Here is a 26,800-nt window from a genome sequence, read left to right as displayed (position 1 = left end):
TGATTCAATCATGGGAAACAGCTGCCATAAGATTTAGAAATGGTTTCTTCTCGTTGGCTACTGCTGTTCTGCTTTGCAGACCAGATGTGTGTATTTCTGGCTTCCTTGCAAACAGGCACAAACATACAGAAGCACCTCCATGCTCTTTATAACCTTGTTTATATATAATTGTAAACAAATTCTGATCACACGACGTATTTGAACACACTTTCTTTTTTCTATTGGCACTGAAAATTTGTAAAATAATTTTCAATTTTGATGTATGTTTCATTCTTTTTAGCTCCTCCACAATTTACAGTAACCCCCAAGGATCAAGTGGTACTGGAAGAACATGCTGTAGAGTGGCTCTGTGAAGCTGATGGCAATCCACCTCCTGTAATTGTCTGGACAAAAACAGGTATTAGAACATCTTCAGGTAATTGTGGGGAAAAATAAGTGCCTTCTTTTGTAGACAGTAAAAAACATAGTCTAATTATCGAAGATATATCATGGACATGAAAAAATTACACAGAAAATAATCTTTGATCTAAATGTGACGTTATCATAATTTTCGTGGTGTTTTGAGTTTTGGCATTTGAGTGTGTGGCCTTCCTGAGATCATCCCCTCTGGGACTCGGCTTCCTGATTTTTAAAATAAAATTACTGGAAAGCGTACAGTTTTTTTTTTTCTTTTTTTGAGACAGTCTTGCTCTGTCACCCAGGCTGGAGTGCAGTGGCGCAATTTCGGCTCACAGCAAGCCCCGCCTCCCAAGTTCACGCCATTCTCCTGCCTCAGCCTGTAGCTGGGACTACAGGTGCCCACCACCACGCCCGGCTACTTTTTTTGTATTTTTAATAGAGATGGGGTTTCACCGTGTTAGCGAGGATGGTCTCAATCTGCTGATCTCGTGATCCGCCCGCCTCGGCCTCCCAAAGTTCTGGGATTACAGGAGTGAGCCACCGCGCCCGGCCGCAAGTGTGGCAGTTTTAAACATTTCTTTTTGGTGGGATAATTTTCTTCTAGTACAAAATGAAATCATAAGTGAAATGAAATCCGAAGTGAAGCTCCAAAAAAGAGCTGCTGTTCCTGAAGTGTGGGTGGTGGGGCGTGGGCCTGGCAGGCAGGATCTAACCGCCTAGGCCCCACCAAGGGGCCAGACACTTCCAGGGAACCTAGGCACGTAACAGAACAGGATTGACAATTGGCTGGATGAGAGCTTGTCTAAGATTCCTCCGGGCTTGGAAATCCTACTTTCCATATTAGTTCACGTACGAAATAAAATTCAAAATCTACATTTATGAATTTCTTGTCTTAACATTTTTGCTCTATTCTTTGTGAGATTAGTTGATAGGAGGTAGACTTTGGAACCATAAAGCCTTGGTTCACATCTCCACTCCTCCATTTGCTTGTCATGTGACCTTGAGCAAACCTGCTAACTGCTGTTTGCCAGAGCCTTTGTTGCCATGTTGGGGGTGACGATGTTTCCTACATCATAGGGTGGTTGTGGGGTTTGATGTGAATAATGTATACTCTTCAACATTTAGAACAGTTGATGGCACAGTGTGTGTACGCTCAATAGGGTTAACTATTCCTTTTTCCATCTATAACAAGACATTCAATATGATACAAGTTTTCACTGAACTAGTTGAAAATGATAACCTCATTTAATTGTTAATGACCATAAGAATAAAGTGTTAAGAAGGATTCAGAGGCTCAGATGAGCTCAGCAGTGCAAAGTACAATGGCCTCTGGTTGACTGTGTAGATTAACAGCATGAATGTCACAAAATCATCATTTTCGATATGCTGCCTCTGCACTTTAAATGTATTTCAATCACGTTATTGTATTCCATACATTGCATACACATGATAAACAACTGTCACGAAGATATCTGAAAATCAAATTCAAGAATCAGATTGGTTTTGAAATTTGCTTTCTTATTATAGTAAGGCTGAGGGGCACAAACATGAAGATTAAAAATTCATTAGGAGGCTGGGCTGTTCTGGTGACAGATGAGAATTCCTTATGATACAGTGGCAGAGTTTTGGGGACAAGCGGCGTGGGGGTGCTGTGTTTCTGGGGTTGCAATGCTAGGGCAGAACACACACAGTACACCCTAGCACCGGGAATTTCCTGAAAGACAGGCCTCACCCTTTACCCAGGACAGCCAGCAGCTCTGGCTTTCAGTGCTCTGGGCCACGTAGAATACTTTCTTTACCTCTTTTTGCAGGAGGGCAGCTCCCTGTGGAAGGCCAGCATATGGTTCTCTCCTCTGGCACTTTGAGAATTGACCATGCAGCACAGCACGATCAAGGCCAATATGAATGTCAAGCAGTCAGTTCCTTGGGGGTGAAAAAGGTGTCTGTGCAGCTGACTGTAAAACCCAAAGGTAATGTATACTGTGATTCATATTCACATTCTGAAGTGTGCCCTCTGCCTGTGTCTTTAACACACCTGACAGGGATCTTATGACATATATGACTATATATATAGTCATATGATCTAAGAAATGCAAATTTGGTGTCTTCTTCCAATCAGTCTTTCATATAACTTCAGTTTTTAGAATTCTATTTTCATTCATACTAATTATGATTATGTTTTCCTTAAAAATGCCATTTCAGGTTTTCTTACAAAATTTTTTACAATTAGTATGATTAATTAGTCCTACCTGCCTGGACTATCTTACAAAAGAATGCAGCTTCTCGGCCTGACGTGCTGAATCTCACTCTGACACTGAAGTATGTTTTATGCTGAGTGGTATTAGGAATACAGTAAAGACACTCCCCTTCAGACTCTTCATGTGACAACTGTACTTAGGTTTATCCTACCTAATATATATTGTGGAATGAGATTGTGCTATTCATCCATAATGTATTGTCAACTGATATATAAAAAGGGAAAAAAATCAAGGTTTGAATTTTTAAAGATAATTCCAATATAAAAATGAAAAATAGTTGTTATTAATTACTATTGACATTTTTTCTTAGTTTCTGGCCTATGGTGAAATGATGGAACTTAATTACAAAATGCATAGCACCTAAACTGCATTTTCAGCGCTGCTTTACATTTTGATATAATTTCCTAAGTCTCTCCACAATTTGCTACAATTTGTTCTGACTTAGTAGATCTCAATTCAGAGGTAACATATATTGATGAGAGCATAAGAGAAGGAAAAGCAAAGCTCTGCTGCATCCATCAGCATAGGTGTGAGAAGAAGCATTGGGAATGCTGACATGTTCTTGATGCCTGAACACAGATGAAGGCCTACACTGAGCTACTGTCTACATATGGTCTGTTAGCAATTACTTTCCCCTTATATTTTAGACATACTAAATTTTTTTTTAAAGGAAGTTGAGGTTCCCTTATATTTTAGACATATTAAATGTTTTTTTTTAAAGGAAGTTGAGGTTCTACGAGGGGGAAAAAGGATTGTAGGGAAGATGTGCAAATAGCAACTCAAACGAGTGGGAAGATTTGAAAATACAATTGTGGAAAGGTGTCAGGCTATGACGTGCCCTGGCAAACCTTTCTGTCTAAGAGGAAATACCAAAAGCTTGTCTGCAGAATGTTTCAAACTACTTTTGAATTGGTGTTCAACTAAAATCCAAAAATTAGGTGGTATTTACATTATATTTTTTAAAATGGGACCAAGAGTAAGTCCACACATATTATTAAAACCAAATATGAGGTAAGGACACTAAAGAGCCTCATCTTGATTTTTCCCTATTGCCGAATCCTTTCACTTGACTTGCTCGTGTTGATGCTTTAGATCTCAATCTGGAAGCCACTTCACTTCCCTAAGGAGGCTTCCTCGACTCTCTAAGACCACTGTAAGTTGCCCCTGTTGAAATTAGTGTTAGAATACATCATTTAATCTAGGAGTTGACATATGTAGAAGAATTTGATAAATCTACCACATATCCATAGGTGCGAAAAAATACCACTAGCAATTGGCATGAATATGGAAGCAAACAAGTTTTTTAGAGAACAAAGGGCCCTAAGTGTAGCACCAGATTTTGTGAAGGGTGGCAGATGAGAGCCATATGGAAGGAGTTAGTTGGGATGGTTGGTTGAGTTGGAACATATCAGATCTAGACTTCAGACTATAGAACTATTGAAAGTCTTGATCAGATCGATATTCAGAATATTCATTAACCTGGGGCGAGCGTGATGGTTGCTCACACCTGTAATCCCAGCACTTTGGGAGGCTGAGGCTGGTGGATCACCTGAGATCAGGAGTTCGAGACCAGCCTGGCCAACATGGTGAAACCCTGTCTCTACTAAAAATACAAAAATTAGCCAGGCATAGTGGCATGTGCCTGTAGTCCCAGCTACTCGGGAGGCTGAGGTGGGAGACTGAAGAGGGAGAATCATTTGAACCTGGGAGGCAGAGGTTTCAGTGAGCCAAGATCATGCCACCGCACTCCAGCCTGGGCGACAAAGCAAGACTTCATCTCAAAAAAAAAAAAAAATAGAAAAATAATATTTGTTAACCTAAAGAGGATAGGATAGGTTGGAATGGAGAAAAATGAAAGTCAGAAACCACTGGAGCTACTATTGTCACCAAGGGGTGAATGGAATGGAAGAGTGAATGAATTCAAGAAAAAGTATAGCAGGTTGAATCATTTTATCTCTGAGACTATGAGGAATATTTCCCCCCCAGTACCTGTTCCCAGTAATACTTTGCAGAACCTTCATCTGTTTCCAGCTAGGAATCAGCTTCCTTAACTGTATTTTGGCATATTGCACATGAATTTTCATGTGCTATGACAGTCTTATTCTGCCTAAGGTGTCTTAGTGTTGAATTTCCTTCGGGTATTAGGTGTTTTTTTTACTATGAAGAATCAAATACTATTTTATTTAAGGAATGTTCTCTTGAATTAATTCATTTAATATCACTTCTGTCACATTATTTGTTTCTTTTTGGGGAACCTCCACATTTTGTGTATGTTGCAATACTTCTCAAAGTGTGTTCTGTGGTTGCTGGTTGAGGGAGATCCCGAGACCCTTGAGGGGGTTTCCTAGGTTAAAACTTTCTCATAATAGTATCAGTAATTTGCCTCTTCACTGGGTTGACATTTGCGCTGATGGTGCAAAAGTCATGGTGGGTAAAACTGCTGGAGCCTCAGCCTGAACCAAGACAGAGGGTGCCAAATGGTAGGAATATATCATTTATATCCTTTGTTTGTAGCAGAAAGTAAAAAAGGAAAGTAATTTTACTTGATGCTGTTATTGATGAAACGGGGAAATATTACTTTTATTAAACCTTGACCTTTACATACATATTGTTTCAGTAGTTTGTGTGATAAAGGAAATTGTCAAAAGAAGCTACCTAAAGTTACATGACGAGTAAAGTTAAATGATGAGTTACTGGGTGCGTCATACCAACATGGTACATGTATACATATGTAACTAACCTGCACATTGTGCACGTGTACCCTAAAACTTAAACAAAAAAAAAGAAGCTACCAATTGTCAAATTTTGGTATAGTATAAAAGAATGTTTACAGTTATCTGAAAAATCCTTAAAAATACTCCTATACTTTTAAAAACATGTCTTTGTGAGGTAATATTTTATTCATAGACTTCAACCAAAACAACTAATTGTAAGAGATTGAATGTGAAAGCAGTTCTTCTACTATTGAGATTTGTAAAACAATGCTACTCTACTCACTACTTTTTTGTAGAAAATATAATTAATTTTCATAAAAATATGTTATTTAAAAATGCTATGAGTTTATAATTATAATTTTAAAATGAACACATAAATTTTTAAATTCTCAGTTTTAGTTCCCAATGCAGTAAGCATAGCTACATGTAAGCCATATAAATAAAAGCTCTTAGTGCTTGTCAATAATTTTTAAAAGTAAAGGGTTCCTGAGGCCAAAATGATTGGGTGCCACTCATCTGTTGATCTTCTTTGCCCAGTTTCTAGCTCTCTCTCTTTCTCTTCAATCCCTTTTAGCCCTTTGTTTTCAGAGCATTATGCTGGCTTTTTTCATATCTGTCTTCATATCCCTCATGTGTTTTTGACAGTGTCTTTGCTCTCCAGAGATGCTTCTAACCCTGACTTATGCATTTTATTTTTTCCACTAGGATTTTGGATAATTATATGCAAATATTTGTAAGCAATGAATAAAGTTAGTAATTTTACAGAAAAATGTAACTAATGAAAATTTATGTCAAAAGAGAGAGAAATCTAAACAGAATGTTACAAGGAGAAAACAAGTTGCCAGAGATCAGAGCAGAACAGATACTCAAATTATGACTCTCTGGCATGGCTGTAGAGGTTGTTAATTATTCCACGTGTTAAACCTGTGGAAGAGCTATCTTTACTAAATCATGTGGTCAGGTGCTTTTCCAGGAGTAACTACCATTCCTTTAAATAACATTTCCAATGTTACTTAAATTGCTTAGAGGATTACAAAATAATTAATGCCATAAGGTATTTTTTAAAAACAAGCATAATCTTGATAATAAAACTCTAAGAATTAATTAAAAATAAAAGAAGCAAAGCTCTTACATATCCACACAGAAATCCAAAATGAAAATAAATAAATGTAATCATAGATATCAAAGAATCCAGTAGCACATTAAAAACATTAATGGTATTTATTCCAGAAATTTAAGAACAAAACAGTAGTAGAAAAGAATATATTTTATTAATTAACATATTTTATATTAATAGATTTAGGAAGAAGAATCATGAGTATTTGCATAGCTACTAAAAAGGCATTTGTTAAACATTCAACATTCATTCTCATCAAAAACTCTTCATAACATAGGTCTGAATAGATATTTCTTTAGCATGATAAAATAGGTCTACTGAACTCATTAGCTAGAATCTTGCTTAATCAATAAATGAGATAACATTTTCATAAAGAAAGGAACAGACCAAAGATTTCTACTGTCATCACTGTCATTTAACATAGAGTTGAGTGATAAATCATCAAAATTAGGTAAGATATGCAAGAAAGAATAACCAAGAAAATTCTGAAACAGAGCCAGAATCAAGGAGGGCTAATCATACTAGATACTAAAACACATGATAAACCTATAATAATTAAAACGTACCCAGATAGTATATTAGAAAATAATATGTAACCCACAAATTTGTTCCATTTTGTCTGGGAATTAATGTGGGAAAAAGGTAGCATTTTCTGTCAGTAAAGAAAGCAACTCAATAATAAAAGAGTTGGGAATAACTCAGTAGACATATGGAAGAGTGACCCTGGGTCCATGTCACATGGGTTTTGTTCTGGAGGTGTCCTTCCCAGTGAGGGTACAGAAAAAAGGAGAAGAAAAGCCTGCTGACCGGAAGCCAGCAGTGTGGCGACCTCTCCTTCTGTTGCTGTGTGGCCTTACTTGGTCATCAGGGTGCTCTGCATGGCCAGCCCCCAGGCTTCATGTGTGTATTATTCAGAGGCCATATTGAAGTCCTCCCAGTACTCTATTCCCTGATGTGGGACATCTAGCTGCAGCATTTGGTCTTTCAGTCAATCTTACCTCCTTTTAGAACCAACCCCAGCTAATAGGGTTTCCTCATTCAATGGACAGTCCTACAGGGCATTTATTACCTGAAAGATAGCTTAAGTCACCATTTTCTGTAGATACCACTAACCATCACAGTGATCAATCTGTAATCATCACAGTGATCTATCTGTGTACCAGTACTGAGGGACTTCAGAAAGTTCATGGAGAATGTATATTAGGAAAAAACTGTAGATGGATTTCAAATTTTTTTTGCACTAAAATAAATTGGCACTGACTTGTTATAGGATGTCACGTTGCCATGCTACTCTGTCTCTCAGCTCTGCCTTTGCTTTCTAGTTCTCTGCTGCTGTTCACCTCTACCATGTCATCAAGTCCACTGACCAAGCAGACATCTAACTAGGGAAGTAAATGCTAGTCTCCGCTTCTGTGTGACACATTCAATTTGATGGGAGGCAACTCTCCTCTCCATATCCAAGAGAATGAAGGGCCTTGTATTAGTCTGTTCTCCTGCTACCATGAAGAAATACCTGAGACTGGGTAATTTATAAAGAAAAGAGGTTTAATTGGCTCAGAGTTTTGTATGGCTGGGGAGGCCTCAAGAAACTTACAATCATGGCAGAATGCATCTCTTCATATGGTGGCAGGAGAGAGAATGAGTGCTGAGCAGAGGGGGAAGCCCCTTATAAAACCATCAGATCTCGTGAGAACTCAATATTACGAGAACAGTATGGTGGAAACCACCCCCATGATTCAATTATCTCCACCCAGTCCAGCCCTTGACACATGGGAATTATTACAATTCAAAGTGAGATGTGGGTGGGGACACAGAACCAAACCATATGAGGTCTCTTCCCCTCAGCACTGCACTGCCCAAAGACATGGGCCCCTCTCTCCCAGTCACCTGGACAGGCTCTGGATCTGCTCAGTAAGCCCCACAGGGGAGAGGCAGTGCGATCCTGCTGGCCCTCTGAACCTCATGGCTGGGACACATCTTACTCTTCTCCCTGTGCCATAGGCCTTAGCAGCAACACTAAGACAGCTGGAAAAGCCCCCTTAATACCCTGCTGTGTTTTCAGGCCCTTCCTGGAGTCCCAATTCAGACTCAAATGTGTAATTTCCTTCCTAGATAGGTACTTTAGCTATTATTTTAATTTTAAAATATATTTTGTAAGCAGAAGGTAAATATTGAATAAATGTGCATGGTCAGTCAATAAGGGCAACATGCGTTGTGAGCTATGTAGAGTGTTGTGGGATAGCTGCAATGTGGGAGAGCTTTCATGGATGGTGTGGACTCATTCATGATGTTTCACTGGTAATATCCCCAGAGGTCACTGCCACATGAATTATTATTATTATTATTTTTCAATGGATTTTTTTAAATTTCAGTAGGTTTGGGGGGAATAGGTGGTGTTTGGTTACATGAATAAGTTCTTTAGTGGTGATTTCTGAGATTTTGGTGCACCCATCACCCAAGCAGTGTACACTGTACCCAGTGTATAGTCTTTGATCCCTCACCACCCTTCCATCCTTTCCCCCGAGTCCCCAAAGTCCATTGTATCATTATTATCTCTTTTCGTCCTCATAGCTTAGCTCCCACTTATGAGTGAGAACGTAAAATATTTGATTTTCCATTCCTGAGTTACTTCACTTAGAATAATAGTCTTCAATTCCATCCAGGTTACTGCAAATGCCATTATTTCGTTCCCTTTTATGGCTGAGTAGTATTCCATGGTGTGTGTGTGTGTGTGTGTGTTTGTATACATATATATATATGTATATCTGTCTCACAATTTCTTCATCCACTTGTTGATTGATGGGCATTTTTGCTGGTTTCATATTTTTGCAATTGCAAATTGTGCTGTTATAAACCTGCATGTGCAAGTATCTTTTTGGTGTAATGACTTCTTCTTTTCCTCTGGGTAAATATTCAGTAGGGGAATTGTTGGATCAAGTGGTAGTTCTAGTTTTAATTCTTTTTTTTTTGAGATGGAGTCTGACTTTGTCACCTAGGCTGGAGTGCAGTGGTACGATCTTGGCTTACTGCAACCTCTGCCTCCAGGGTTCAAGCAATTCTCCTGCCTCAGCCTCCCAAGTAGCTGGGATTACAGGTGCATGTTAACATGCTTGGCTAATATTTATATTTTTAGTAGAGAAAGTTTTTCACCATGTTGGCCAGCCTGGTCTCGAACTCTTGTCTTCAAGTGATCCACCTACCTTGGTCTCTCAAAGTGTTGGGATTACAGGCGTGAGCCACCGCACCCAGCCTGTACTGTTAATTCTTTAAGGAATCTCCACACTCTTTTCCATAGTGGTTATATTAGTTTACATTCCCACCAGCAGTGTAAAAGTGTTCCCTTTCCACTACATCCATGCCAACATCTATTATTTTTTGATTTTTTTGATTATGGCCATTCTTGCAGGAGTAAGGTGGTATCACATTTTTGCTTTGATTTGCATCTCCCTGATCATTTGTGATATTGAGCATTTTTTCGTATGTTTGTTGGCCCTTTGTATGTCTTTTTTTGAGAATTGTCTATTCATGTCCTTAGCCCACTTTTTGATGCCTTGTTTGTTTTTTTCTTGATGATTTGTTTGAGTTCCTTGTAGATTCTGGGTATTAGTCCTCACCGGATGCATAGATTGCAAAGATTTTCCTCTATCCTGTGGGTTGTCTGTTTACTCTGCTGATTATTTCTTTTACTGTGCAGAAGCTTGTTATTTTAATTAAGTCCCATTTATTTATCTTCGTTTTTGTTGCATTTGCTTTTGGATTCTTGGTCATTAAGTCTTTGCCCAAGCCAGTGTCTAGAAGGGTTTTTTCCGATGTCATCTTCTACAGTTTTTATGCTTTCAGGTCTTAGATTTAAGTCCTTAATCAAACTTGTGTTGATTTTTGTATAAGGTGAAAGATGAGGATCCAGTTTCGTTCTTCTCCATGTGGCTTGCCAATTATCCCAGCACCATTTGTTGAATAGGGTATCCTTTCCCCACTTTATGTTTTTGTTTGCCTTGTTGAAGATCAGTGGGCCATAAGTATTTGGCTTAATTTCTGGGTTCTCTATTCTGTTCCACTGGTTTATGAGCCATTTTTTTTTTTTTTTGACTGAGTCTTGCTCTGTCGCCCAGGCTGGAGTGCAGTGGTGCAATCTCGGCTCACTGCAAGCTCCATCTCCCAGGTTCACGCCATTCTCCTGCCTCAGCCTCCTGAGTAGCTGGGACTACAGGCGTCCGCCACCATGCCTGGCTAATTTTTTGTATTTTTAATGGAGATGGGGTTTCACCATGTTAGCCAGGATGGTCTCGATCTCCTGACCTCATGATCCACCTGCTTCGGCCTCCCAAATATGTGCCTATTTTTATAACAGTTCCATGCTTTATTGGTGACTATGACCTTATAGTATAGTTTGAAGTCAGGTAATGAGATGCCTCTAGATTTGCTCTTTTTGCTTAGTCTTGCTTTGGTTATGTGGGCTTTTTTTGCTTCCATATGAATTTTAGAATTGCTTTTTTTAGTTCTGTGAAGAATGATGGTGGTATTTTGATGGGAATTGCATTGAATTTTTAGATTGCTTTTGTCAGTATGGTCATTTTCACAATATTGATTCTCCCCATTCATGAGCACAGGATGTGTTTCAATTCATTTGTGTCATCTATGATTTCTTTCAGTAGTGTTTTGAAGTTTTCATTGTAGAGCTCTTTCACCTCCTTGATTAGGTATACTTCTAAGTAGTTTATTTTATTTTATTTTTTGCAGCTATTGTAAAAGGAGTTGAGTTCCTGATTTGATTCTCGATTTGGTTGCTCCTGTATATACCAGTGCTACTGATTTGTGTACATTAATTTTGTATTCTGAAACTTTGCTGAATACATTTATCAGTTCTAGGAACTTTTTGGAGGAGCCTTTAGGGTTTTCTAGGTATACAATCATATCATCAGCAAACAGTGAGTTTGACTTCCCCTTTACTCATTTGGATGGCCCTTATTTCTTTCTCTTGTCCAACTGCTCTGTCTAGGACTTCCAGTACTATGTTGAATAGAAGTAGTTCTGAGGGATAGTGCTGTCGATTTTCCCCATTCAGTATTATGTTGGTTGTGGGTTTATCATAGATGGCTTTTATTACCTTAGGATATTTCCCTTCTATGCAAATTTTGGTGAGGGGTTTAGTCATAAAGAGATGCTGGATTTTGTCAAATGCTTTTTCTGCATCTATTGATGTGATCATGTGATTTATGTTTTTAATTCTGTTTATGTGGTGTATCACACTTATTGATTTGCATATGTTAAACCATCTGTGCATCCCTGGTATAAAACCTGCTTGATCATGGTGGATTATCATTTTGATATGCTGTTGAATTTGGTTAGCTAGTAGTTTGTTAAGGATTTTTACATCTACATTCATCAGGGATACTGGTCTGTAGTTTTCTTTTTCTGTTATGTCCTTTCCTGGTTTTTGGTATTAGGATGATACTGGCTTCATAGAATGATTTAGGGAAAACTCCCCTGTCTCTATCTTGTGGAATAGTGTCAGTAAGATTGATACCAATTCTTCTTTGAATGTCTGATAGAATTCAGCTATGAATTCTAGAATTTTTTGTTGACAAATTTTTTATTACTGTTTTAATCTCACTACTTACTGCTGGTCTGTTCCGAGTTTCTATTTCTTCCTGGTTTAATCTAGGAAGGTTGTATATTTCCAGGAATGTATCCATCTCCTCTAGGTTTTCTAGTTTGTGCACATGAAGGTTTGCATAGTAGCCTTGAATGATCTTTTGTATTTCTGTGGTATTGGTTGTAATATCTCCTGTTTCATTTCTAATTGAGCTTATTTAGTTCTTTTCTCTTCTTTTCTTGGTTAATCTTGCTAATGACCTATGAATTTTATTTATCTTTTCAAAGAACTAGATTTTTTTTCATTTATCTTTTGTATTTTGTTTGCTTCAATTTCATGTAGTTCTGCTCTGATCTTTGTTATTTCTTTTCTTCTGCTGGGTTTAGATTTGGTTTGTTCTTCTTTCTCTAGTTCCTTGAGGTGTGACCTTAGATTGTCTGTTTGTGCCCTTTCAGACTTATGGTGTAGGCCTTTAAGGCTATGAACTTCCCTCTTAGCACTGTGTTTGCTTTATCCCAGAGGTTTTAATAGGTTGTGTATTATTCTTCAGCTCAAACAATTCTGAAATATCCATCTTGATTTCACTGTTGACCCAGTGATCATTCAGGAGCAGATTGTTTAATTTCCATGTATTTGCATGGTTTTGAGGGATCCTTTTGGAGTTGATTTTCAATTTTATTCCACTGTGGTCTGAACAGTGGGATCATGTGGAATAAGTATCTTTGGCTCTTTCTTTCTCAGTTTCTGCACATCTTTCACTTACTGATTCTCTCTGTATTTTGCAGGTGTGATGGATCTTATGACATGGCAATGCATTTTTGGTGCCTGGTAGTGAGAATTTTCATATAAAGTTGGTCCTCCAGAACTTCCCTGAATAATGTTTATGAGATTTAAGACAAAACAAGGTCCTATTTCTACAAGAGCAACAACTTCTTCTATGATATGAAACTTCTGAAACCATATCCTGTTATCCAAAATGGTGAAAGTAAACACATGGCCCATGAATGGTTGGCTTTTGGGATGATGCCACGGTGTACTAAAGATCTGAATTAAGAGTTCTTTTAACACAGCATAATGTAGTAATTCATCAAAAGCTGGGTCAAGACAAAAGGGGCAAGAACCTTTCAAAAGGTTTCCAGTCATCTTTAATTCAGCTAGGGTATGAATATTTTGAACAAGGCATTTAGCAGATGGTCCATGAGGTGAATTTGAAAGCTACATAAAGAGATCCTGTTTTTTCTTAGCTTCAAAGTAGATGCATTTATTACAGTTTTTCATTTCACAGAACTCACTAATCTCAAATTATTTATGCTTACGATCCATTTTAGTATCTACTTTAGAATGAGGCATCAACATTCTCAAGTCCTGCATAAAATGTCTTGTTCTAAAATTTATTTATTCCTCTGGAAGAAAAGATGAAAATCCATTCCTTGTTTTTTCACTCCCCCTTGCAAACGGGGCCTGGAATCCAGTCTCTGTCTTTTTCCACCTCCTCTGCGGTGGCGCCCAGCTTAGCTGGCCGCTCGGCCTCTTTTTCGCTTCTTTTTGGGTTCTTCGCCTGAACTGCCACGCCTCCATGCTGTTTCCTCTTGGTTGCCGCCATCTTGCCTCCACATTAATTATTTGTTCTCATTATCTACATCTTCTATTTGTAAAGAAAATTTTATTTAATCAGAAAAATTCCCCAAATTTATTACCTTTTTAAATTTTAACTTGTTTATTTCAGCCATTCTACCAGGCTGCAGTGTTAGCTTTCCATTCTTGACTAGAGTCCAGTGTAATCATTTTATCTTCCAAATATGTTGCATCTAAAAAAAAAAAACCAAACAAAGAAAAACAAGCAAAGAAAAAACACTGATGAGGACTTTTTTTTTTTTTTTTTTTTTGAGACAGAGTCTCGCTCTATCACCCAGGCTGGAGTGCAGTGGCGTGATCGTGGCTCACTGCAACCCTCACCTCCCTGGGTTCAAGTGATTCTCCTGCCTCAGTCTCCTGAGTAGCTGGGATTACAGGCATGTGCCACTATGCCTAGCTAATTTTTTTGTATTTTTAGTAGAGAAGGAGTTTCACCATGTTAGCCAGGATGGTCTCCGATCTCCTGATCTTGTGATCTGCCTGCCTTGGCCTCCCAAAGTGCTGGGACTACAGGCCCGAGCCATCGCATCTGGCCGATGAAGACTTTTTTGTGTGTTTTTGTCCATGTATTTGATGAAATGTGGAAAGGACAGAGCTCTTTATCTGGGTGACATTGATCTGTTAATTGATATTTCTTGGGTATAGATGTTCAATCATTATATATCTTTTATAAAGAGCTCCTTTCTACCCTGTTTTTACTACCTCATCTCTGTAAAGAGGCAATCTATAGAATGCTAAAATCAAGATATATTGTGTCTGTGGCAAACTGATCTGTGTTACATTCTGTCATAATTCTGTGACTCAGTTTCCTCATCTAATAAATGCTCATGATTATCATAATTTGGGGGGAATAATATCAATGCCATTAATCTGCAGTAGAGCATACTAGAATTCATAGTGTCTTAATTCTAATATTTTTAACCTTCTTATTTCCTAGTAGTTCCAAAAAGATTATTAGCAAACATTCTGGAACCATTTGTTACATGGTACAAAATACGTTTAATGTATATTGAGTACAAACCATGTGGTATCACTATTTTACTCACTGGTGACTTAGCAGTAAATACAGCAGAAGAATCCTGTTCTCTTGGAAAAGATGCTCCTCATCTAAAGGGAAAGAAAATGAAATAAATATCGTGTATTTCATACAGTGTTAAGCATGATGAAGAAGCAACAAGGCATAGGGCCAGAAAAATGTGCCAGGACATGTCATTTAAAAAGAGAGGTCAGGGGATACCTCTAGAAGGACATGACATTTGAGCAGAGAGCTGAGTGAAGTGACAGTCAGAGAAAAAAGGCAAATCACTTACAGCGTTTAAACTAACAACAGGCTTTATGTCAGTAGCAACAGAAGCCAAAAGATGCTGGAATTGATTTTTCAAAGTGTTTTGACAAAAATAACTGTAAATCTAATATTATATAAGCATCAACTCCTTCATGGATAGGAGCTAAGTAAAGATATTTTCAGAAAATAAAACTGAGAATATAGTATTGTATACCCATCAAAGTGTTCAAGAATGAGGGCTAAAGATTATCTTCTTGAAGAAGGACAAAATCTTAAAAGAGCTGAGATTCAAAAAAAGAAATTCAATAGTGAATAAAAGAACCTGATGAACATATAGATAATATTAAAATATTTTCTACATTCAATAATAATAATTGTAATCATTAAGGTGTGACATTGAATAAAATTATACAATTAAATACTGATTTACAATGGAATATATATTGGAAAAATGGTTATTGAAGTTAAAGTTTTATAATCTTATATATCTGAGATGAGGTGTTGGTTAATAAGTTGGTTAATCTATTAATTTCAGGCTCGTAAGTATGAATGCCACAGATACTAAGGGTAAATAGTAAAGTATAAAAATACAATTATAAGTTTCAAATCGGAAAAGTGAAAATGATGAATTAGAAAACCAGCAAATTAATTGTTTAAATAAAAGCTAAGAAAGGAGCAGTTGCAGCAAATTTACAGATGAATTCTGTAAATGTCCTAAAAGTCAACCCAGTCTTAAACAAAGTTTTGCAGATAATATAAGAGGAAATACATTTCAAATTAACTAATAAAGGAAATTATGGACAAAAAAATTTGTACAAAATACTGCCCCACTGACTCCACTGACATTGCTAGATTAATGGAGGACATTAATCATTTTAATAGATGCAGGGAAAACATTCAATCAAATTTATTAACTAATTATTAAGAGAAGATCTTAGCAACATAGAAATAAAATATTTTCTACAAAAAAACCCTTTTTTGTAGAAATAAAACAATAGAAAATTACACTTTTAAAGGTGAAATGTTAGAAATATTTCTTTTATTATTATTATTATTATTATTATTATTATTATTATTATTATTATTTGAGATAGAGTCTTACTCTGTCACCCAGGCTGGAGTGCTGTGGTGCGACCTCTGCTCACCGCAATCTCTGCCTCTGAGATTCCAGTGATTCTCCTGGCTCAGCTTCCCCAGTAGCTGGGACTACAGGAGCGCCCTGCAACATCCAGCTAATTTTTGTATTTTAGTAGAGACAGGTTTTTACCATGTTGGCCAGGCTGGTCTCAAAGTCCTGGGCTCAAGTGATCCCCACCCGCCTTGGCCTCCCAAAGTGCTGGGATTACAGGCATGAGCCACTGCGCCGGGCCGAAATATTCCTTTTAAAATTAGGAAGAAGATTGCATGTACTCAATGTTGTAATGGAAGGTACAGAAAGGCAAGACATAGAAAACAAATGTTATGACTTTAGAAGAAATACGTACAATTTTATTTGTATATAATAGGATTCTCCTCATACACAATCCAAAAACATCTACAAATAAACTATCAGACCTAAGGGTTCAGCAACATCACTGGATATGACATTAACAAGTAAAAACCATTTTTCATTCTACATGCCAGCAACAAAATGCCTAATTTTATTTTAAAAGCAAAGCTCCTTAAAATGACAAGAAAGTATAAGTTAAAAATAAATCTAACAAAAGATGTGCAAGAATTGTGTAGAAGAAAAATAAAATGTCATTGAAAGAAATTGAAGAAGACAGACTTACTATTGTAAAGATGCTAATTCTTCCAACATTGATTTATAGATCAATGCAATTCCAATAAAAACCCTTAAAGAGTTCTTGATGGAAACTGAAAGGATGATTCTGGAAGGCATATGGAATAACAAAAATCTAAAAATAACCCAGATCATCCAAATAGCAAGATGGTATTACTGTATACTGCTCAGGGATAACATATTATATGATTGGCTCAAGGATTAACAACTTACCAAAGAGACAAAAAACCCATATTTGTAAGCAGTGTCATTGCTCATGGCTGCAGAAACTATTGCTTCTCAATAATAGTTCTGGGCAACTCATTATCCACAGGGAGAAGGTGAAATTACATCTTTACATCACCCTACACACCAAAATCAATTCCAGATAAAAAAGTTTTAATATTTAAAACATTTAACTCTTTTTGAATAAGTAAAATATTATGATAGTAGTATAGAAAGATTTGCAAAACAAATTACAGAAAACTATTAGCCTATCAGAAAAGATGATAATCTTATCTACATTACAATTTGGATATTCTATTCGTAAGTCAGAAATAGAAGATATTTGCAATATATATAACTGACAAGTGTGTTTTGATATCTGTAATATATAGAGAATTCCTGAATTTAATAAAAAGAATTCAATTAACAAATGGGAAAACACAGTCAATACAGCTTGGGAAAAAGTTAAATCAGTATGCTTGTTGAGAATTAATGTAGATGTCCATGAAATGGTTGGTTTCTGAGCGTGGACCTAAGATGTAGAGTCCGTGGTTGTTAATGAACTAATTTAGAACTAAGGTGGTGCACTGCGTGAGAAGGAAGAGGACCAAGAATTGGACCCCCTTGGAATGTAGAGAGAAGAAAAAGCTATGAGCGATATTATAGAGGAATTCCCAGCCTCTGGGTTACACAAAAATCCTGAGGCGACAAGAGTCTTAGCGGCTAAGAAAAAGTTATTCCCAGAAGGAGAGAATCAAAAGTGTCAAAAGCCACAAAAAAGTGCATTCAGTAAAGACTGGAATTTTTTTTAAGGGTCTGAACAAAGGCAGTTTCATACAGTCAAGGAAATCGAAGCCTTAAGGAAGTGGGCTGTGGCATAAACGGTATAGAAGTGCCATGAGCAGAGAATGTTTCTGTTTTCCAAGAAACTTATTGGTTTCTTGGAAACAAGTGAAGAGGGAAACAGTAAAGAGACAGCAGTGGAGATGGGGCTGGGTCGTGCAGAAATAAGTGGAAGGGCCTGTTTTTCCTAGGTATTTTCTAAAGGAAGGAGAGGCTGAAAAGTTGGAAGAGCATGAGCATTAAATAATTTAAGATCACTCAGGTGGCAAGGTGGGGTGAGATTTGCAAATCTAATGATCCAATTGACCTTTAAGAGAAGAGTTATTTTTTTCAGTTTAGATGAGGATAGGAGGGGAGGTAAGAATGGTTGCATGGATTGAATGATACCTCTGTGGAAGAAGAGTATAGGAGTCAAGGAATTTATAGTCTGATGGCTTCTGTTTTCTTTGTGGAGAAGTCAATATTGTGTAGGAGAAGGGTATTCCAAGAGATGAAGTAGGTGACTTGAAAGAGAAGTAAATGCTTGAAATTTGTTGCTGTTGATGTGAAATAGGATCTGAATTGACAAGGGCAGTTTGTTCCTGACAATCCAGGACGTAGAATCACTCTATTTTTACTGCAGATGTTTTGTGAGAAGAAATGCAAGAAAATGGTGGAGGGTTGTTGAATGAAAGAACAATGGGGTAAAGGAGTTTAGCATTTTGGGAGAAAAGTGGTAAAGGTGACAAAACTTGGGATCCTGAACAAAAGTTCTTTGCAAAGGAATTTGAAGCAGAGACTTTATTCCAGCTAACAGTTTGCAAACTGGAGAGACACAGCCCCTAGTGTAAAACAAAGGTGTGTTCCAGAAAACAAAGAGAGAGTTCAAGTTTTGTAGCAAAAGTTTCCACCCATGTTCCCAATCAGGTCCATTTATGCAAATGAAGGATTCAAACTTGCTGAGTTCTGATTGGTTGGTTCAGGTAAGCTCTGAAGGTCTTGAAGTTAAAAAGGTGTGTGTTTTCAGGGAACTCAGAGCATGTGTGTCACCTCTAGTCAGGAAATGGCTGTTTGGCTCTATTTTAAATTTAAGCCCAGTTAGCCACTTGGGATTCATCCTGAAGGATTGGATCTTTTAAGCTTCTATTTATTCACAGGAGCTTGGCTGAAAAGGAAAGCGAATGAGACTAGAAGATTATTGGTCAACAGGAAAGAAGCAGATCGCCTTCCAATTCTAGATAAAGTCCAAATGAGGAGATGCAAGGGCATAGTGAGAAGAGCTTTGCTTTAGAGTGTGGTGTTAGATATTTCCAAAATATTATAAGTGATGGCACAGCTTGTGATAATGAGCAACTGTTGTGACAGGAGGTGAAAGCAGCTGGCGATAAAGGACATCAGACAAAGGAGGCTATGATGTGAAGAGTGAGACACTGGAGACTTCTTGATTGGATCAGGAGCATCACTGCCACATAGGCTGACCCTGGTCCTCATGAGATGTCCATTATGCATTGTCAGGCATCTGTCAGCCATGGTCTCGGCATTCTGAAATGCATGTGTTAACTTAGAATATACCATGAGATTTAAATACATAAGAAAAATAAGATTCCAACAGAGGAACTGAACCTTTTTGTCTTTCTCGGCAATAAATGTTTGATGTTACTATAATTTTTTTCAGAAATACAGAAACATACAAGAAAGATATGATGAAAGCTCTTATTTTCTTAATCGAAGATCCAGCCTGGGTGACAGAGTGAGACCCTGTCTCATAAAAAAAAAAAAAAAAGAAAAAAGAACACGAGGAAGACAGTTTGGTAGCTTTCCTAAAATGCTACATATTTTACTACCACAGGACTTAGCTTGTGCACTTTTGGACTTTTTTTGTTTTATTTTGTTTTGAGATGGAGTCTCACTCTGTCACCCAAGCTGGAGTGCAGTGGCTCACCGCAACCTCCACCTCCCTAGTTCAAGCGATTCTCCTGCCTCAGCCTCCCAAGTAGTTGGAATTAAAGGCTCGCACCTCCACGCCTGGCTAATTTATTGTATTTTTAGCAGAGACAGGGTTTCACCATGCTGGCCAGGTTAGTTTCAAATTCTTGACCTCAAGTGATCCAGCGACCTCAGCCTCATAAAGTGCTGGGATTATAGGCATGAGCCACGGCACGTGGCCACATGTTTAAATTTTTAAAGAAGTTTCCAAACTCTTTTCCAGAGTGTCTGTACCATCTTACATTCCCACCAACAATGTAGGAGTAATTCAGTTTCCCTGCATCCTTGCCTGCGATTTGTAATGTCATTATTTTGTATTTTCACCATTTTCATAGGTGTGTAGTAATATCACATTGTGGTTTTAATTTGCATGCCCCTAATGACTTCTGATTTTTAGCACCTTTTCATATGCTGACTTGCTATCTGTATATCCTCTACAGTACAATGTCATGCCTTTTGCCCATTCTCTGTTTGAAGTGTTTGGTATTTTACTGTTGATTTTTTGGGTTCTTCATATATTTTAGACACTATTCCTTTCTGCATATGTGGTTTGCAAATATTTTCTCTGTCTATAACTTGCCCTTTGATACTCTCAGCATGGTGTTCACAGCACAGAATTTTTTATTGTGGTGAAATCCTGACTATCATTTTTTTCTTTAATAGATTAAGTTTTTTGTGCAAAGTCAAAGGACTTTTGGCTTAAATATCAAAGATTTTCTCCTATTTTTTTAAATAATAGTTTTACATTTTATATTTAAGTTTGTTGTCCATTTTGAGTTAATTTTTTATAAAGTATGCAACTTAGGTAAAGGTTTATTTTTCTGCCTGTGGTTATCCATTTGCTATTTTACCGTTGGTTGAAAGGCTTCCAGTGAACTGCTTCTGCTCTTTCGTTAAAATCAATGGAGCATATTTGTGTGGGTCGATTACTGTGCTGTCTGCTGTGTCCCATTGATATTTGTGTCTGTGTCTTCCGTTTTCCTGAATACCACACAGTCTTGATTACTGCAGCTGTATGACCCGTCTTAAAATCCAGTAGATCAATTGCTTTCACTTTATTCTTTTTTGTCAAAACCATTTAGCTATTCTAGTTCCTTTGCATTTCCACATAAATTTTAGAGTAATCTGATCTGTATTTATGAAAAATCTTGCTGGGATTTTAAGGAGGATTGTATTAAACCTGTATATCAACTTGCAAAGAAATGACATCTTTACTGTCTTTAGACTTTCAATCCATGCATATATGCTTATTCATTTTTTTAAATCTTTGATTTTGGACTTCAGTATTTTGTAGTTTTTAGTTTATAAGTACTGTAGATGTTTTGTTAAATTTATACCTAATTATTTCATGCTTTTGAGCAATTGTAAATGGTATTTTTTAAAAAGATCTATGTCCATATGTTCATTGATTGTATATAAAAAATACTATCTATATATTAATACATTTGTCTTGTATCCAGAGACCTTGCTGAACTCACTTTGGAGTATTTTTGATATATATTAGGATTTTCTACATACACAATAATTTCATCTGCAAATAGGGACAGTTTTATCTCTTCTTTTCCATTCTGTTTGCTTTCGATGTCCTTTTCTTGCCATGGTGCAGAGGCCAGAACTTGCAGCACTGTGTTGAATAAGACTAGAGAGAACAGCTATCCCTGCCTTATTTTCTATGCGAAAAGTATTCACTGTGTTTCCTTGCTCTAGGGCTTTTGTACATGTTCTTTTCCAAGTTGTGGAAGTTCCCCTCTACTTTTATTTTCTTTCTGAGAGGTCTGTAACTCATAATGAGGGTTGAATATAGGCAAACACTTTTTATGTATTGATACTATTATGTGACTTTTCTTCTTTAGCCATTAATATCATGGATTATATTGATTTATTTTCAAATATTGAACTAGTATTGCATCCTGGGAATAAACCTTACTTGCTCATGGTGTATAAACCTTTTCATATTGATAAATTCTATTTGCTGATATTTTGTTAATGATTTTTGTGTATATGTTCATGAGAAGTATTTGCCTGTAGTCTTTTTTTTTCTTTGTTTGTAGTTGTCGTCTGGTTTTGATATTGGGGTGAGCCTCCCAAAAGGATTTGCGAAGTATTCCCTCCTCTGTTATTTTATAGAGGAGAGTCTATAAAATTGCTGTTAAATTTTTTAAACACTGGGTCAAATTCGCCAGTAAAATAATTTTAATTCCTTCCTGGGGATTTCTTATTTGGGGAGTTTTAAGGATTAGGAATTCATTTTTTAATAGTTATAGAGCTATCTCAATTATCTATTTCATATTAGGTGTGTTATGGTAGTTTGTGTTTTTTGAGGAAATGAGATGCTCACTGAAGAGCTGGATCTTTTTATCTTAGCCACAAATAAATTTTGATCTTACCGTATAGTTTTATTTCACACTTAACAAAAAGTACTGAGAAAGAATAATGAAAATCCTGTACCCACAGCTCAGCTGAAGAGATGCATGTTAAAAATGCAAATGTAGTTAAAGTTTCAGTGCATTCCTTTTGCCTAATTCCTGCTCTGGCCTCTGCTGTACTTGCCGCCAGCCTGGGTGTGATGCTTGTTATTCCCCTAGACATCCAAGTAATTGATTTTTAAAAAACTAGTGTGCTTAACCAATATGGCATTCAGGTTCATCCCTTTGACTCAGCTGGCATATGTTGACAAAAATGATATTATTTGACATGATGTTATTTTGGTTTGTTCCCACAGCTCTTGCAGTGTTTACTCAACTTCCTCAGGATACAAGTGTCGAGGTTGGAAAGAATATAAACATTTCATGTCATGCTCAAGGAGAACCACGGCCCATAATTACTTGGAATAAGGTAAGATCTCAACTAAAAGTACAGTAATATTAAAAACACTGACAGATGTATCGACCCACCAAAATGGAGGTAATGATTTTCATATTGATTTTTTACTGTTGCGACTTTTGTTAGCAAATAATACTTTTTACATTGCAGCAGGTTTATTTCCTGTTTCTTCTTTTTTTTTTAAGTGACTCTATCTGATTTTGGTTCAGTGTTTTGATAAGGTTTATCCTTTCTAATTTGCCTGGTGATGAAAACTTCATAAGCATAACTGAATTCCTCTAAGGAAAATTGGTTTTGACACATATAAATTAAGAGTTTAGTGGCTAATAAGAAACCATTTTAAGTTAATAACTCAGAAGTGGATTAAAAGTAGGTCATTGGCTGAAACAGGAAAGGAATGGAAAGCTTGGTGTTAAAGAAACAAGAAAAAGTAGTTCTGAAGTTGCAAAACCTGAATGGCTTTAAAGAAACAATAGCTCCTTATTTATACATCTTACATCTTTTGGAAGCCATATTCTTCCAACATAACTACTTCTTCTGTTTTAAGTTTTTCATCAAAACAAAATGATCGGTCTCGGATTTCAGTGTTCTTAAAAATCTACAAATTTGCACACTTGAATGTCAGTTTTTGAAACATTTTGACAAAATATAAAATCTGTGAAAGGTTACAAAGCTGTTTTCCAAAACCACTTGGCTTATTTTTATTGCTACCATATATTAACAAGGACTTCTTTTGTGCTGTAGCAAGTCTCACATTCCAGTCTCTATGAAGGGTAAATTTAGGGGTCTCAATCTTGAGTCTTTCGGTTCATGTCCTCTCACTCGTCTGAATATTTTTATAACCCCCTTTTAATTTGATATTATATATTAAAATATTTTTATGCTAAAAATAGAAAGTGTGAAAAATATACATTTTGGGCAGTCTCTAAAGGCTTATTAGACACTCTACGACATGCATCATTATATAATCACATCAGCAGAATATCTCAGTGTCTACTTTGTAAAAGGTAGCTTTTAATCACAAACTGAGTGCTGACTCTATGCCAAACATTTCACACACACTATCACATTTACTCTTCATAACAGTCCTCTTCAGCTCACAAGTTTGGAAAAGGTATGAGTTAGCATACTTTGCTACCAGCAATAGAAACGCCCTACCATAAGCAGATAAGGAATGTGCTAGAAAGCCATCTGATTGCTGAGACTCCAAGCAAATATTTCAGAGCAATAAATTTAGTCTGGAGTTCTGGCAATAGGTGAGGAGAAGGGAGCAACTTTGAAAGAAAATTTAGTAGTGGCCCAACCTGAGGCAGGGAAGGTGTGGTTCTGAAGGAAGGACCCACTAGGCCCTGTGACCTGTGCACCTGGTTGCCTCATCCATGCCTTGTGTCTGGTCTCTCTCATCCGTCCTCTCACCTGGTAGGGGCCTGCAACTTCTCACTCCCTACTTTGAGTTACCAGCTACCAATCACCTGGACTTGTTTTCGAGCATGGGGTAAAGTCAGCTGTGAGAATCTGAAGACCCATGAAATGTTATTTTCACTCTAAACGTTCCTGGTTACACTCTGGCCTATTGGCTATAGCTGGAGTGTGAGTTCTTTTGAAAAAATATCTCCCATCCTCTGTTTCCTGTGAGTCTTTTGGGGAGAGGCAGGGAAGAGGCACACCATTTTAACTGCAATTTCCCAAGGCCAATTTCTTTTACTTTTTAAAATTAACTCCATAATAATGAAAATGTATGTAAATCTATATTAATTAAAAGTAAATGCACTTTAATAATAGCTCCTATAAAATGTTTTTATCTTCTTATATTTTTAATTGTGTATATATATATAATATACATATCAATGTAGCTGTACAAAACATATGAGTACATACAAGGGAGAAATAGAAGGGAAATTAGAAATATGTTAATAAAAATATTTTGATGTTTTTAGATGATGGATTTGTGAGCATACTTCTCCTCGTTAGTTTTTAATTTTTTTATTTTAGATATGGGATCTTGCTATGTTGCTCAGGCTACAGTACACTGACATGATCATAGTTCATTACAGATTCACACTTCTAGACTCAAGCAACCCTTTTGCTTCAGCCTCCTGAGTAGCTAGAACTACAGGCACACACTACCATGCCTGGCTGACTTTTGTTCTATTTTTTTTGTACGGATGGGGTCTTGCTATGTCACCCAGGCTGGTATTGAACTCCTGAGCTCAAGTGATCCTCCTGCCTCAGCCTTCCAAAGTGCTGGGATTATAGGCGTGAGCCACTGTGCCCGACCAAATGTAGTTGTCAGAATTATCTTTAGCAGTAAGCAATATATGAATCAATTGTGTCTATCCATTCACTGGAGTGATAATTTTAAAATAATTATTCTGTTAAATAATTACATGATTGAACTTTTGGTTATCATATTTAATAATCAGAGAGAGAGAAAAACCACACTTCCTAGAAACCTCTTTTCCTCTCTTCCTTCTCTCCACTAGATCCATGTATCTCCTCCAGTACTTGACACACAGCAGGCATGCAATAGATGTCTGTTGAATAAATGAACCCACATTTAAAAAAGTAAATAAATGATTTTTCAAGGAACCACACCCATCCAGTGACAACTCTTTTTTGCTCCCTAGGAAGGTGTGCAGATTACTGAGAGTGGTAAATTCCACGTGGATGGTGAAGGCACGCTGACTATCTACGATGCAGTGTTCCCTGACCAGGGAAGATATGAATGTGTGGCTCGGAATTCATTTGGCCTTGTTGTGACCAACATGTTTCTCACGGTCACTGGTAGGTGTCTGTAGCTCCATTTACAACATCCAAATAACTGTCTTTGAACAGCTTCTACCCCAATCCTATTTGACTGACCTCACTAATCATGCTCTCTTATACTTTCTTTCTGGTCAAGTGTGTTTATAGTCAAAGCTGTTTTATTCTTTTTAAAATAAAAAAATTTAAATATCAACAATCTTAAAGGATATAAAGTGAAAAATAACAATTTAAAGAACATAAATAGCAAAGATTTGCAAATGTATATCCTGTTTTCTTAAAAACCAAAAATTACAGAATGCAAGATGTATTTATAGCCAAAAAGTGGAGCTGGAGGTGGAAGCATAACATGGAATTCAACATGTACTACATACTCTAGCCTAGTATATTTAATCCCAGTTTAAAATTAGAAATCAATCCATCAAACTCCCAAGTAAACTTTACAACCACTAGAACAAATATCTCAGTGTTTGCAGGCATTTATAATTGGCCAACTTAATTGACATAGCGTTTTACATTCTATCATCAATCTGGTTATATAGCTGGAACCCTCTGCAGGTTGATTATATATAATGACTGTTTAAAATACTGTTTACTGTAGTCCTATAAAAATATTTTTTTTCTTTTTTTGATTATTTAGTTCACAAGGGACATGGGAGAGTCCATTTGTAGGCAGACTTGAGTAGACTGTACTGAAACTCAGCTGAGGTTATTTACAAGTGGAGACAGGCTGTTAAGATTGCCTGGTGTGTTCTCTACATGGGGAGGCATTGAAGGAAAGCACAGCATGTCTGCATGTGGGAGCTGACATTAGTGTTGCTTTTTTTTGCAAATGGGTTCAGGAGTTTTTGCTGTATTGACAATCCACAGTTGAAATAAATGAGTTTAGCTACAAGCATCTGGAGTGCTACTTTGGGCTTTGCTCAGCTTTCAGTTTCCTTAAAAATGAACAAATTTCATAAATACAGTTTTGCAGATTTTTTTTTACCTTTTAGTTTTTCCAGGCCTTATGGGTTTATAAAAGAGATTGGGTAACTGTTTTATTATGTACAATAATATTTCATAACACAGGCCTGATTAAAAATCGATTTAGCTTATCAACTCATATTTATAAAGATTTGCCATTTTCCTATCATATAAATACTTCCACATTCTTCCACTTACATGTTCTGAAATATCAAACTTCTGAGCATTTATTTTGCCTAGGTCAGTGGTCCCCAACCTTTTTGGCACCAGGAACTGGTTTTGTCAAAGACAATTTTTCCACAGAGCAGGGTGGGGAGATGGCTTTGGGATGATTCAAGTGCATTACATTTATTATGCACTTTGTATCTATTATTATTACATTGTAACATATAATGAAATAATTATACAACTCACCACAATGTAGAATCAGTGGGAGCCCTGAGCTTGTT

General features: G+C 36.8%; 1 protein-coding gene and 1 pseudogene across 2 annotated transcripts in view; one reads left to right on the top strand and one right to left on the bottom strand.

The window, feature by feature from the left end:
- The window catches only part of PXDNL (peroxidasin like), a 330,955-nt gene that overhangs the window by 202,632 nt on the left and 101,523 nt on the right, over window positions 1-26,800 (top strand). For both annotated transcript variants that reach the window (XM_030795454.1, XM_030795455.1), the window contains 4 exons: window positions 281-397; window positions 2,211-2,369; window positions 22,522-22,634; window positions 25,250-25,406. In XM_030795454.1, coding sequence (XP_030651314.1) covers window positions 281-397; window positions 2,211-2,369; window positions 22,522-22,634; window positions 25,250-25,406 — 546 coding nt within the window. The remainder of the gene's footprint in view (window positions 1-280; window positions 398-2,210; window positions 2,370-22,521; window positions 22,635-25,249; window positions 25,407-26,800) is intronic.
- On the bottom strand, window positions 12,760-13,687 carry LOC100584765 (annotated as a pseudogene).

Source organism: Nomascus leucogenys, chromosome 16 (assembly GCF_006542625.1).
Source record: "Nomascus leucogenys isolate Asia chromosome 16, Asia_NLE_v1, whole genome shotgun sequence".
In the NCBI taxonomy this organism is placed as follows: domain Eukaryota; kingdom Metazoa; phylum Chordata; class Mammalia; order Primates; family Hylobatidae; genus Nomascus; species Nomascus leucogenys.
Note: the sequence above shows the minus strand (reverse complement) of the source record. Positions and strands in the feature narration are given on the sequence as shown.